The sequence below is a fragment of the Mauremys mutica genome, chromosome 17, assembly GCF_020497125.1.
Source record: "Mauremys mutica isolate MM-2020 ecotype Southern chromosome 17, ASM2049712v1, whole genome shotgun sequence".
Lineage (NCBI taxonomy): Eukaryota > Metazoa > Chordata > Testudines > Geoemydidae > Mauremys > Mauremys mutica.
Genome location: NC_059088.1, coordinates 20,402,605 through 20,416,204, shown reverse-complemented (window position 1 = coordinate 20,416,204; position 13,600 = coordinate 20,402,605). Strand labels below are relative to the sequence as shown.

At 60.5% G+C, this 13,600-nt stretch overlaps 1 protein-coding gene across 2 annotated transcripts in view; it reads left to right on the top strand.

The window, feature by feature from the left end:
- LOC123351536 (sodium/potassium-transporting ATPase subunit alpha-2) overlaps positions 1-8,411 on the top strand; it is a 40,606-nt gene extending 32,195 nt beyond the window's left edge. The window contains exons 18-23 of one of the 2 annotated variants that reach the window (XM_044990929.1): positions 2,241-2,364; positions 3,940-4,085; positions 4,303-4,433; positions 5,126-5,227; positions 6,796-6,887; positions 7,309-8,411. In XM_044990929.1, coding sequence (XP_044846864.1) covers positions 2,241-2,364; positions 3,940-4,085; positions 4,303-4,433; positions 5,126-5,227; positions 6,796-6,887; positions 7,309-7,337 — 624 coding nt within the window. In that variant the 3' untranslated portion in view covers positions 7,338-8,411. The remainder of the gene's footprint in view (positions 1-2,240; positions 2,365-3,939; positions 4,086-4,302; positions 4,434-5,125; positions 5,228-6,795; positions 6,888-7,308) is intronic. The other variant, XM_044990930.1, reaches the window with a different exon arrangement.
- The last annotated feature ends 5,189 nt before the right edge of the window (positions 8,412-13,600 follow it).

Below are 13,600 nucleotides of genomic sequence, written 5' to 3'. Positions count from 1 at the left end.
GGGGTTGGAGGGAAGGACAGGCAGGTCGGTGGGGGCTGGAGGGAAGGACAGGCAGGTCAGTGGGAGCTGGAGGGAAGGACAGGCAGGTCAGTGGGAGCTGGAGGGAAGGACAGGCAGGTCGGTGGGGGTTGGAGGGAAGGACAGGCAGGTCGGTGGGGGTTGGAGGGAAGGACAGGCAGGTCAGTGGGGGCTGGAGGGAAGGACAGGCAGGTCAGTGGGGGCTGGAGGGAAGGACAGGCAGGTCGGTGGGGGTTGGAGGGAAGGACAGGCAGGTCGGTGGGGGCTGGAGGGATGGACAGGCAGGTCGGTGGGGGCTGGAGGGAAGGACAGGCAGGTCAGTGGGGGCTGGAGGGAAGGACAGGCAGGTCAGTGGGAGCTGGAGGGAAGGACAGGCAGGTCGGTGGGGGTTGGAGGGAAGGACAGGCAGGTCGGTGGGGGTTGGAGGGAAGGACAGGCAGGTCGGTGGGGGCTGGAGGGAAGGTCAGGCAGGTCGGTGGGGGCTGGAGGGAAGGACAGGCAGGTCGGTGGGGGTTGGAGGGAAGGACAGGCAGGTCGGTGGGGGGTGGAGGGAAGGACAGGCAGGTCGGTGGGGGCTGGAGGGAAGGACAGGCAGGTCACTGGGGGCTGGAGGGAAGGACAGGCAGGTCAGTGGGGGTTGGAGGGAAGGACAGGCAGGTCGGTGGGGGTTGGAGGGATGGACAGGCAGGTCAGTGGGGGCTGGAGGGAAGGACAGGCAGGTCAGTGGGGGCTGGAGGGAAGGACAGGCAGGTCGGTGGGGGCTGGAGGGATGGACAGGCAGGTCAGTGGGGGCTGGAGGGAAGGACAGGCAGGTCGGTGGGAGCTGGAGGGAAGGACAGGCAGGTCAGTGGGGGCTGGAGGGAAGGACAGGCAGGTCGGTGGGGGCTGGAGGGAAGGACAGGCAGGTCGGTGGGGGTTGGAGGGAAGGACAGGCAGGTCGGTGGGGGTTGGAGGGAAGGACAGGCAGGTCGGTGGGGGCTGGAGGGATGGACAGGCAGGTCGGTGGGGGTTGGAGGGAAGGACAGGCAGGTCGGTGGGGGCTGGAGGGAAGGACAGGCAGGTCGGTGGGGGTTGGAGGGAAGGACAGGCAGGTCGGTGGGGGATGGAGGGAAGGACAGGCAGGTCACTGGGGGCTGGAGGGATGGACAGGCAGGTCAGTGGGGGCTGGAGGGATGGACAGGCAGGTCGGTGGGGGCTGGAGGGAAGGACAGGCAGGTCGGTGGGGGTTGGAGGGAAGGACAGGCAGGTCGGTGGGGGCTGGAGGGAAGGACAGGCAGGTCGGTGGGGGTTGGAGGGAAGGACAGGCAGGTCGGTGGGGGCTGGAGGGAAGGACAGGCAGGTCGGTGGGGGCTGGAGGGATGGACAGGCAGGTCGGTGGGGGTTGGAGGGAAGGACAGGCAGGTCGGTGGGGGTTGGAGGGAAGGACAGGCAGGTCGGTGGGGGCTGGAGGGATGGACAGGCAGGTCGGTGGGGGCTGGAGGGATGGACAGGCAGGTCGGTGGGGGTTGGAGGGATGGACAGGCAGGTCGGTGGGGGCTGGAGGGATGGACAGGCAGGTCGGTGGGGGCTGGAGGGATGGACAGGCAGGTTGGTGGGGGTTGGAGGGAAGGACAGGCAGGTCGGTGGGGGTTGGAGGGAAGGACAGGCAGTTCAGTGGGGGCTGGAGGGATGGACAGGCAGGTCGGTGGGGGCTGGAGGGATGGACAGGCAGGTCGGTGGGGGCTGGAGGGATGGACAGGCAGGTCAGTGGATAGACGGAAGGGGGGAGGGAGGGACGGACAGGCAGGTCAGTGCGGGCTGGAAGGATGGAGACCCTGCAGACCCCAAGCAGGGAGAGCAGAGGGGGGCCAGGTGCCAGAGGACAAGGGGGTTGCAGTGAGCCCAGGAGGACTGCGGCTGACTCTCGGGTGACCTTTCCAAGCCGCACAGTCTCTGGGGCCATGGACTCGTTTCCTCCCTGGGCGCATCGTTATGGGCAGTTCACTCCGGACTGGAGATGCCCTCGCTGTGGCACCAGACGATCCCGCCCCGGGGGATGGGCCCACTGAGGGTTCTCCATCCCCTGAGAGCTGGAGCCTGGAGCCCAACAAGGAGCTTAGGCCTGGATCTGAGCCCTGAGTCCCTCCCTCGAGATGCCACGGGCGGAAGGGGGTTCCTAGCTGGGTTGAGTAGGAGTCCCTGGACCCCAGCCCCATTCACTGCCGGCCCCTCCTGCCCACCAGGTCCCCGCTATCTCCCTGGCCTATGAAGCCGCAGAAAGCGACATCATGAAGAGGCAGCCGCGGAACCCCAAGACGGACAAGCTGGTGAATGAGCGACTCATCAGCATGGCCTACGGGCAGATCGGTGCGTGGAGCTGTGGGCACTGTCTGCTCACCCTGCGGCTGCAGCCCTGGACTGAGACCCCCAGCCCAGGGGCTGCAGGAGCCTTGCTGGTGGTTCAATAGAGGGTGCTCTCCCCCGAGTTAGTGCTGAACCTGGTATCCCTGCGTGGCAGCAGGGGGCGCTGTGTTCCGGGGAGCAGTGGCAGTACCCAGCCTGGCAGCAGGGGGCGCAGGGCTACAGGGGGCACAGGGGGTTGGCACTGACAAGTACCCCAGTGTCGCAGAAGGGGATCCTGTGCTGCAGGGAGCAGCGTGGGTTGGCACTGGCTAATACCCCAGCATGGTACCAGGGGACGCTGTGCTGCAGGGAACAATGTGGGTTGGCACTGACCAGTACCCCAGCGTGGCAGCAGGGAGCATTGTGCTGCAGCAGGGGCAGCAGCGGTTGGCACTGACCAGTGTCCCAGCGTGGCAGCAGGGAGCATTGTGCTGCAGCAGGGGCAGCAGCGGTTGGCACTGACCAGTGTCCCAGCATGGCAGCAGGGGGCACTGTGCAGCGGGGCGCAGAGGTGGTTGGCACTGACCAGTGTCCCAGCGTGGCAGCAGGGGGCGCTGTGCAGCGGGGCGCAGAGGTGGTTGGCACTGACCAGTGTCCCAGCGTGGCAGCAGGGGGCGCTGTGCTGCAGCAGGGGCAGCAATGGTTGGCACTGACCAGTGTCCCAGTGTGGCAGCAGGGGGCGCTGTGCTGCGGGGTGCAGAGGTGGTTGGCACTGACCAGTGTCCCAGCGTGGCAGCAGGGGGCACTGTGCAGTGGGGCGCAGAGGTGGTTGGCACTGACCAGTGTCCCAGCGTGGCAGCAGGGGGCGCTGTGCTGCAGCGGGGGCAGCAGTGGTTGCTACTGACCAGTGTCCCAGCGTGGCAGCAGGGGGCGCTGTGCAGCGGGGCGCAGAGGTGGTTGGCACTGACCAGTGTCCCAGCGTGGCAGCAGGGGGCGCTGTGCAGCGGGGCACAGAGGTGGTTGGCACTGACCAGTGTCCCAGCTTGGCAGCAGGGGGCGCTGTGCTGCAGCAGGGGCAGCAGCAGTTGGCACTGACCAGTGTCCCAGCGTGGCAGCAGGGGGCGCTGTGCAGCGGGGCACAGAGGTGGTTGGCACTGACCAGTGTCCCAGCGTGGCAGCAGGGGGCGCTGTGCTGCAGCGGGGGCAGCAGCAGTTGGCACTGACCAGTGTCCCAGCATGGCAGCAGGAGGCGCTGTGCTGCTGGAGGTGGCACCATCCAGGTGAGACACACAGCTCTGCAGTGGTAACCATCTGCAGCACAGGAGGCTCCTGGGGGCAAGGGCTTTGCCCTTGCAGCCGACCCAGCCTGCGCAGGGCTCTGGCCCGTCAGCTGAGCCACGCCCTGGTTGGGAGTGAGCCGGCAGGCAGCGCCGACGGGCCGTGCCGAGAGGCCAGGGTGCTGGGCGGGTCCGTGGAGAGCCACTGGTTCCTTCGCAGTTCGGGCTGGTACTGGACAACCAGGAAGGAAGGAGCATTTATGGGTCTCTGCTCCTCTCTCTCTCTGTGGCCTTTTCCCCCCTACCCCACCATCCCCCCCAGGTATGATCCAGGCCCTGGGCGGGTTTTTCACCTACTTTGTGATCTTGGCGGAGAACGGGTTCCTGCCGTCCACCCTGCTGGGCATCCGCCTGGACTGGGACGACCGCTCCAAAAACGACCTGGAGGACAGCTACGGGCAGGAGTGGGTGAGTACGGCCCCAGGGAGCCGGGGGCGGCGGGCAGGCGGGGCCCCCCACTTCTCCCGCTTCAGCATTCACAGAGCTCCCATCAGCCCCCCTCGCAGCCGGGGGACAGGGACTGGGGCGGCCTGTGTGGTGGGGGGGGGTGTCTTGCTGCCCGAGGGAGCCGGCCTGGAGCCAGCTGCCCTCCCTCGTGCCCCGTGTCCCGTTCCTGTCCCCGCAGACCTACGAGCAGCGCAAGGTGGTGGAGTTCACGTGCCACACGGCCTTCTTCGCCAGCATCGTGGTGGTGCAGTGGGCCGACCTTATCATCTGCAAGACCCGCAGGAACTCCGTCTTCCAGCAGGGCATGAAGTGAGTCCCAGCCCACCCCCCCGGTCCTGCACCCCCCTGCTCACACAGGACCTGCGGGACTTCTGGGGTGACAGGGGAGGGGAGGCTTGGCCATACCACAGGGTGGGGGCCTCAGTGTCCCAGGGGGAGCTGTGCTGCAGGAAGTGGAGTGGGAGGCTCAGCGGGGGGCTGTCCCCACCAAGCCAGTGCTGATGCCAGTGCCCCGGGGCAGTGCTGGGGGGAGGGGGTGCAGTGCTGCAGGGGGTGGGGTGGGAAGCTCAGGAAGGGGGGCTCTCCCATCTGAGCCAGTGCTGGGCCCAGTGCCCCAGGCGGAGGTGTGTTGCAGAGAGTGGAGGTGGGGGGCTCAGAAGGGCTTGCAGGTAGTGCTGGTCCCAGTGTGGCACTAGGGGGCGCTGTGCTGCTGGCCTGTCCATCGCTCAGATGAGCCGTAAACCAGTGGTTCTGCTCATGCCTCCTGGGTGGGCAAATTCTGGATCCCAGCTGGCTTTGCCCAGCCCCCTTCAGCACACACTGAACGCCCCCCACCCCTTAATCCTCCACCCATAGCCCTCTGTCCCTGGGACTCCTCGCACCTCTCCGCGGGCTGACACAGTCCTCTGGGGCCAGGGGGAGGGGAGGCTCGGGGCAGGGGGTATCAGGTTGCTGCCACCCCCGAGCCCCCATTTCCTGTGTTGTGTTCTTCTTCTCTCCAGGAACAAAATTCTGATTTTCGGTCTCCTCGAAGAGACGGCCTTGGCCGCCTTCCTGTCCTACTGCCCCGGCATGGGGGTGGCGCTGCGGATGTACCCGCTCAAGTGAGTGACACGTGGCCATGGGGCAGGGCCCTGAAGGGCACAGACAGCAGGGAGCTGCTGCCCCCCTCACGTGCCTTGGCCTGGCTCCCTTTCCCCAGCACAGGCACCGAGTGGCGCAATCCAGCCCCCACCCCCACAGGGTCTCCCCAGCAGCGTAGTCCCCAGTGCTCCCCCCCCACGCTACAGAGTCCCCCCAGTGGCGCAATCCCTAGGACTCCCCCCAACAGAATCCCCCCAGTGGCGCAGTCCCTAGCGCTCCCCCAAGCAGGGTCCCCTGGGTAGCACAGTCCCTAGGGCTCCCCCCGGCGGGATCCCCCCAGTGGCACAGTCCCTAGCGCTCGCCCTACTCAGGTTCCCCCCTGCTGCATGGTCCCTGGTGCTTTCCCCCACTCCCCCAGCAACAAAGATGCCACATTTATTATGATAACAATTTGATTTATGACCAAAAACTAATATCTTAATCCTTATACACACACATTATACCCAATACCTATACACACACACACATTCACACACACACACACCCATCAGACGTTCTGCAGCTGCTTGATAGTTACCAGTCCTGAATGTAGCTTGAGTTCGCGGCTTGGGTTCGTAGCTTGTGGCAGCGAACTGGCCAGGAAAGCCGGGCACAAGGACGAGCTGGGTCTCTGTTGGGCATGCACCGATGCCCTTCCATGTTGGCAGCAGAATGTTACCCTCCAAAGTCTCCCATCTCACCCATCCTTTTTGTAGGCTTTAGTTTGAATCCAGAGTCTATAGGTCTTGCTGTGTCACGCTGCCTCTGGGTTTGGTGACTGATCACCTGTCAATTGCAGAGGTGACTTTCAACCAGGGACCTGGCTTTGATCTTAGGGTGGACTCCTCTGACTTTGTTAGGGCTCTTGTCTGCATCTTCAGCCATTGGTGTTTGAACTCCATTTCATCAGGACAGGCTGGTGCTGGAGGTTGATTCCATCATTCATACATACCTTATTCACACATTTAACCTAAACTAATGAGATTATCGCAGGGTTTGCAAAAATGAAGGTTGGAGGAAGCTTTTCCAAAATGGAGTGAGCGTTTTAAACTGGGGTTTGAATTACAGTATGGCAAACAGTGAACAGAAGTTACAATGTAGGCAAGTGTAATGAATGGTGAACAGAAGTTACGATACTGAAACATGCAGCCGACGAAGTGGGTATTCGCCCACGAAAGCTCATGCTCCAAAACGTCTGTTAGTCTATAAGGTGCCACAAGACTCTTTGCTGCTGATACTGAAACAGAGCACGTCTCAGTGATTTAAGCAGGAATTGGATTGATAGTGAAACTTACAAAGGCAGCAGGCTTAACAACTGTGGCTCTTAACAAGCATCTTAATTGTTAATTAGCCAGTTATTGGGGTAACCGGTTTTTTGAATGAATGTTGTTTCATTCATAAAACTTTACTTATGAAGTTATATTAATAAAGAGAACAACTGAAAACAATTTCATTCATCAGTTCTACACCCCCAGCAGTGCAGTCCCTACTGCTCCCTGCCCAGGTCCCCCCACGGCACAGCCCCTAACACTCCCCCTGCTCCCCACAGGGTCACCTGGTGGTTCTGCGCCTTCCCCTACAGCCTGCTGATCTTCGTGTACGATGAAGTGCGGAAGCTGATCCTGCGGCGCTACCCTGGCGGTGAGCTCCTGCCCGCGCAGGCCCCCCTCCCTCCTGTCCACACCCCCATCCCCCGCGCAGTGCCACCCGCTCCCACCCACCCCCCACTCCCACTCTGCCACAGGGCTCCCCAGCTCCCTCCATTCCTGCTGCCCTGGGCCAGGGTTCGACCTGGTGCCTGGGAGGGGAAGGCAACAGGCCCTGCTGCCCTGGGGTTGGATCAGGGCCCGTGAGCTGCCCCCTGGCAGAGACGCTCCTGTGCCAAGCAGGGAATGGACGTCATGTCCCCCGCAGACCAGGCCCATGTCTGACCCGCTGGACCTCTCACCCTGCCCTGGCACCGCCACCCCCAGCCAGGTGCACCCCCTGGAGCCAGGGGCTCCGTCTCCGCCTGCTTCCCTGTTTGCTGGCACTGACAAGCTTCTCTCCCTTCCTTCCCCAGGCTGGGTGGAGAAGGAGACGTATTACTGAGCTGGGCTAGCCAGGCGGAGCCTCTCTCCACGTCGCTGCTCCGCCGAGGCCGCCTGGCACCACCGCAAACCTTAGAGCAGAATTGGGGGGGGGGAAGGGGGCATCAGCAGCACGCGCTGCCCTGTGTAGATCTAACACGTAGGCACTAACCCTGCCGGGACGAGGGGACGAGACCCCCTACCCCTGCCCTGGTAGCTAGGCAGGGAGGTAGGCGGAGCAGGCCTGACCCCAGTGGGCCCCTGCTGATTACCATGTGGGGAGGGGGGGTGACTTGATAAGACACAGAGACCCTGGATGGGCGTATGGGGGAGAGAAAGGAGCCAAGCTCTGGTGGGTCCCAGCCGGGCTCTGTGTAGCCAGCAGCCCTTGGCCAGAGAAAGAGGGAGGGAGTGTGGGGGGGCCCCTGGTGTGAGGATGAAAGGCACCCGCAGGTAGGGTGACCACCCGTCCCGAATCAGGCAGGACAGTCCCGAAATGCAGAGTTCAAGCCCCAGTCCGGGACTGAATGATTCCGGGACCGGCTCGGGCAGTGCCAGCCTCTTCCCGGTGGCGGGGGGCGGAGGTAAGCCTTAGCCCCCCATTGCCACAAGGCCCCGCCCTGATCCTCCCCCCCCCCCCCCCGAGGTCTCGCCACTGGCCAGGCTGGAAGCTGGAGCTGGGCCATAGTAAAGAGCCACCCAAGGAGCCCGGGCCCCTGTGGGGAGCCCCAGACCCTGCACATGCCCTGGGTGGCACACTCTGGGGGGCAGGGGCACAAGATGCTCTCAAGCACCCCAGCCCCCCACTCAAGGCAGGTGGAGGCTCTGGGGCTCCCTGGCTCTGGCTTCTGGCCTGGCCGGGGGCAGGGCCTTGAGGGGGGAGAAGAAGAGCAGGGGGCGGAGCCAAAGAAGGGGGCGGGGCTCCTGCATGTGTCCCACTTTTGCCTTTTGAAAAGGTGGTCACCCTCCCCCCAGGCCTGGTGCGTAAGGGCTCCCCACGGCTGCGAGCAGATCCCCAGCCCCCGCACTACACTGGTGCTGGGGGGGTGTTTGCTGGGGCAACACTGCCCTGGGTGGGGGTGGAGGGGCAGGGATCTGGTCACTGTTCTGGGCAGAGGGGAGGGTCCAGGGGGTCTGGTCACTGCCCTGGGCTGGAGGTGGAGGGGCAGAGGAGCCCCCAAAAGCAGGCACCTCCTATGTCGAAGACGTGCAATAAAAATAATTTAACCCCTTCCTGCCTCCGAGTTCCTTCAGCTCCACGTCTGCTTGGGAAGGAGGGACTGGAACGTGGGCCTTGGCCTCTGGTTCCATCACCTCTGCCTCTGGGCTAACGGGGAGCACGTCCTGCCCCCGCCCCTGAGCCTCTCGAGGGCAGCACGAGCGTGTCATGTTCCTTGGTACCAGAGTCCAGAGCTGGCCCGGCCTCAGAGCTGCTCACCCCAGCGGGGCTCAGATTCCCCCAGGAGGCCTGTTTCAATACAGGGTTGTACACATAGCGCTACCTAGTGGCTGAACAGTATCAGACAGTTTAACCTTCCATTATCTCTCCCCATTTTCAGTTCTACAGTCCCACCATTTACCACAGTTACCCTGCCACGCTCCCTTTGAAGTTCAGTACGGATCAGGCTGTTGAGTGTCTCTGAATCGTGCTGGTTTCCTAATTACAGAACGGGTCATCTGGCTGCTGGCCGGTAGTTACGACTGGCTCCAGAAGCGGCGCCAGGGTTTTTGCCGCCCTAGGCAGCTCCCTCCTCTGAGCATTCGGCGACGGGGGATCCTTCCACTCCGCGTCTTCGGGGCACTTTGGCAGCGGGTTCCAGAGCGAGTGAAGGACCCGCCGCCGAATTTCCACCGAAGACCCGGAGCAGAAGGACACACACACACACACCCCCCCCGCGGCCGAATTTCCGCCGAGGCCGCCCCGCAAACCCTGCCGCCCTAGGCGACCGCCTAGAGTGGCCCTGGCTGGCGCTGATTGGTTGGAATCCTTGTTCTGCATCTGCCAGCTGCAGCGTTTGCGCTGTTGATGGCTCTCTCTGAGGCGCAAACTGTCAATGCTGATGAGTGCTGCTGAACTCTCCACTGTCGGTCTCGATCACATATGATCTGGATCCTGAATTCGTTTTCTGTAGGAAGGTCTCGTAGGTCTCGACCACGGTAGTTTACCATCCCTACTATACCTCTCAGTTCTGGTACGTTCAATTCTCAAATTGCTTTTACTTTCTCAGGGCTAGGACTGATTCCATCTTGTCAGTCCCAAAAACTCAGTTTGGGTGGGGGTGAAGCTGGCAGGGGGTAGAGGTGAGGGTTGGTGGGGATGGCAGGTAGATGGGGGAAGTGGGTAGGGGGTGAGGGCTGGAGGGGATGTGGGTGATGAGGGAGGAATGACGGTGTGAGTGATGGGGTAGGTGTGTGGGATGACAGGAGTCAGGGGGTGGGGCTCCCCCCTGCCAGGTGTTGCTCTTGACCCCTTCTGCTCCCGTTCTCTCCCCCCAGCACCCCCTCCCCTGGGAGCAGCCCCACCCATGCCCCTGCCGTGAGGGGCAAACACTGGGGGCCGTGTGCCCATCGGGCTCTGCAATGCAGCTCCCACCCTTCACCCCATGGCTCCGGCAGCATCGATCCCACCCTGGCAGCGGCGCCCCCGTTGGCCGGCAGGTGATGCCGCTGCCCGAGCGCTGGCGCTGGTAAGAGGACCTGGGCCGGCAATGTAAAAATAAGCCCCTGGGTCAGCAGAAAGAGCTGAAACCCATCGCGCCCGCTGCCAGGGCCCAGGCATTTCGCACTGATTAAAATACGAGCAGCTGCTGGGCTATAAATAGGGCCAGGGCATAGCTTGCCTTAAAGACCAGCGCTCCCAACAGTGAGAGGTTCGCCACCCGCCCACGCCACCTGTCCACAGGCAGTCACAGTGGGGCACCTGGCATTCCCTTCCCCGACTAGCGCTGCCCCGGAGCCCGAGGGGGTGGTCGAGGCTCCTGCAAGGTCTGCAAAGCCAGAAGTCCTGCACGTGCGCGCTAAATCATGGCCGTGGCTGAGGTCAGTTTGCACATGGCAGGGGTGCAAAGCCGTGGCCAGTGCATGGAAGGCCAAGGGAAACATGGAAGCCCATTTGAACAGGCCAGTGATGGCAGGGGCATGAGTTGAGCAGTGTGACCCTGTCAGAGAAAAATCAGCCGTTTGCCCGGCTCGCCCTCCCTCCCGCAGAGGGTCCGGTCTCACCAGAGCAGCCCAGATGTTATCACATCCAGAAATGGCCCCACAGCAAGCCACAGACGTCGCCATTATACATGGAAGGCCTCGTGCTAACGTTGGCACTGCAGACTGAGCGATGGAGGGGGCTTTTGTGGCAAAGGCACCAGGCTGGCACCCAGGAGATCAAGGTTCAATTGCTGCCTCTGCCACAGACGCTGTGTGTGATCTTCCCACTGGAGCTAAGCGTGTGGCCTCTCTCCAGCCCTTTGCCAAGGGCTATGGCCGTCTCTGTTGAGAGGCAGCAGCTATAGGAACAGAAGTGCCCCGTTAGACGGGAGGGAACAACGGTTTTAAATTGAGCTGAGAAACTAGCATGAGCAATAGCCCCAAAGCGAGTGAGAGGAAGCAGAGTTACTGCGTTACCCTTACAGTGACCCTTGGCAATAGCAACGTTATCTCCTTTAACCCAGCGGGGATTAGACCCACCTTGGTCCCATTGTAGCTTTGATCCCAGTGCTCCAGGGTGTGAGAGCCCCGGTGGAACAGCTCCACCAGGAGAGCTCAAGAGCGCTGCCCCCAGACGTCCCGTAGTCCTGTGGTGAGGGCTGCATTCGGGGAGAGCCAAGTTCAGTCTTGGCTCTGCCATCTTCACATTGGGCAAAGGGGGGATTTGAACCGGCACCTCCCAATCCTGGCTGGGTGCTCCACGCACTGAACTAAAGGATATAAGGGGAAGGCAGGTGTCATAGAATCATAGAATATCAGGGTTGGAAGGGACCTTACGAGGTCATCTAGTCCAACCCCCTGCTCAAAGCAGGACCAACCCCCAACTAAATCATTCCAGCCAGGGCTTTGTCAAGCTGGGCCTTAAAAACCTCTAAGGATGGAGATTCCACCACCTCCCTGGGTAACCCATTCCAGTGCTTCACCACCCTTCTAGTGAAATAGTGTTTCCTAATATCCAACCTAGACCTCCCCCACTGCAACTTGAGACCATTACTCCTTGTTCTGTCCTCTGCTACCACTGAGAACAGCCTAGATCCATCCTCTTTGGAACCCCCTTTCAGGTAGTTGAAAGCAGCTATCAAATCCCCCCTCATTCTTCTCTTCTGCAGACTAAACAATCCCAGTTCCCTCAGCCTCTCCTCATAAGTCATGTGCTCCAGCCCCCTAATCATTTTTGTTGCCCTCCGCTGGACTCTCTCCAATTTTTCCACATCCTTCTTGTAGTGTGGGGCCCAAAACTGGACACAGGACTCCAGATGAGGCCTCACCAATGTCGAATAGAGGGGAATGATCACGTCCCTCGATCTGCTGGCAATGCCCCTACTTATACAGCCCAAAATGCCATTAGCCTTCTTGGCAACGAGGGCACACTGTTGACTCATATCCAGCTTCTCGTCCACTGTAACCCCTAAGTCCTTTTCTGCAGAACTGCTTCCTAGCCATTCGGTCCCTAGTCTGTAGCAGTGAATGGGATTCTTCCGTCCTAAGTGCAGGACTCTGCACTTGTCCTTGTTGAACTTCATCAGGTTTCTTTTGGCCCAATCCTCTAATTTGTCTAGGTCCCTCTGTATCCTGTCCCTACCCTCCTGTGGCTCTTCTGTGGGGTTTCAATGTGCTCAGAGCATGTCTAGCAGATCGCTCCTCCCAGGGCTGCTTAGTTTGTGAATCCCACTGGGGCTCGAAAATGAGTTAGGTGCTTGGGTGATGTCAGGATCCAGGCATCTCTGCGTGGGTCCAACCACCCAAATGTAGGTGCCTGAGGGACTTTAATGGTGGAAATTCAGGCACCGAGGGACTTTAAGCCCCGATAGGATCAGGAAGCAGCTGAGTGGGGAGTTGTTAATGCCAGTGGTGCCTAAATGTTGGAATGAAGCATTAGGCACTTACATCCCCTTTGCAAATCGCGCCCCTTGGCGCTTTAGAAATTCCCACGAGGTGCCCATCTGCATTTCTAGGCACCTAAACCCCTCTGACATGTGGCCAGAGTTACCAGTTCTGAGTGATTTGGTTTTTTTGAATATCCTTAAAGAGCAAGACAAGCAACATGAAGCTGGTGAATTAAAAGCAGAGACCCCTCATCTCTGTGTGTGGGGAAGAAAAACTTGGCGATTGCCTTGAATGGACACCCCAATTCACCCCAATTTCCCCAGCTGACTTTGGCTCTTTGATTACTTTTGGACTCTTTGTACACAATGACAGGCTAGTCAGTTTCACTTCCTGGTTCTCAGCCAAAAGGTGTTGGGTTTGGGTCTCCAATCCAGCAGGGAAAGTGTTCCAGTGAAAACCACACCATGGTTTTCACTGAAAGTTGTCCCTGAAAATCCACACTACATTTCCTCTCCCCCTTTTGGCTTGATATCCCCCTCCCCCCCGCCCCCTTCACAAATAAAAACCTGACAGTTTGACAGGCCTGCGCCTAAATGATCATTTAACCCTTTCAATGCTTTTTAAAAGAGCAAGGAAAAATGCTTGGGCATGCAAGCTGCAGTGGAAAGAATCCCTGGGCCCTTTGAAATCGGCAGGGTTCCAGAAATGCCCACCCTTTTTCCGCTCCCCATGATGGCAATAATAACGCATTGCATTTCTATTGCACCTTTGGCCTTAGTGGAGTCCGGATCAGTCACTTCTCGGATCACGGAAATGCAGCCACCTCTGGGGTGGGAATGCAACAGTGCTGCACATCATCTTAGGACAGGGTGACCAGATGCAAGTGTGAAAAATCGGGTTGGGGGTAGGGGGTAATAGGAGTTTATATAAGAAAAAGCCCCAAATATTGGGACTGTCCCTATAAAATCAGGGCATTTGGTCACCCTATCTTAGGACAGGGAGGGAAGAAGAAACCACCTGTATCCAGCTGAAACTGCAGGGGGCGCTAGGGAGACAGAATGGAATTACCCCAGGCAGATTTGGAGTCAATGCCACAGCTCTTGGGAAAAGTGCTCTGAGATCTTTAGAGACCACAGCAGGTCGGAACAGCCAGACACAGCCCTCACTCTGCTCCCTGCAGCCCGCAGTGCGGCACTGGAACATTGGAGTCACTGCTGACTGTGAGGGGAGAGCTCCCCCTACTGGCCTTCCTGCCCA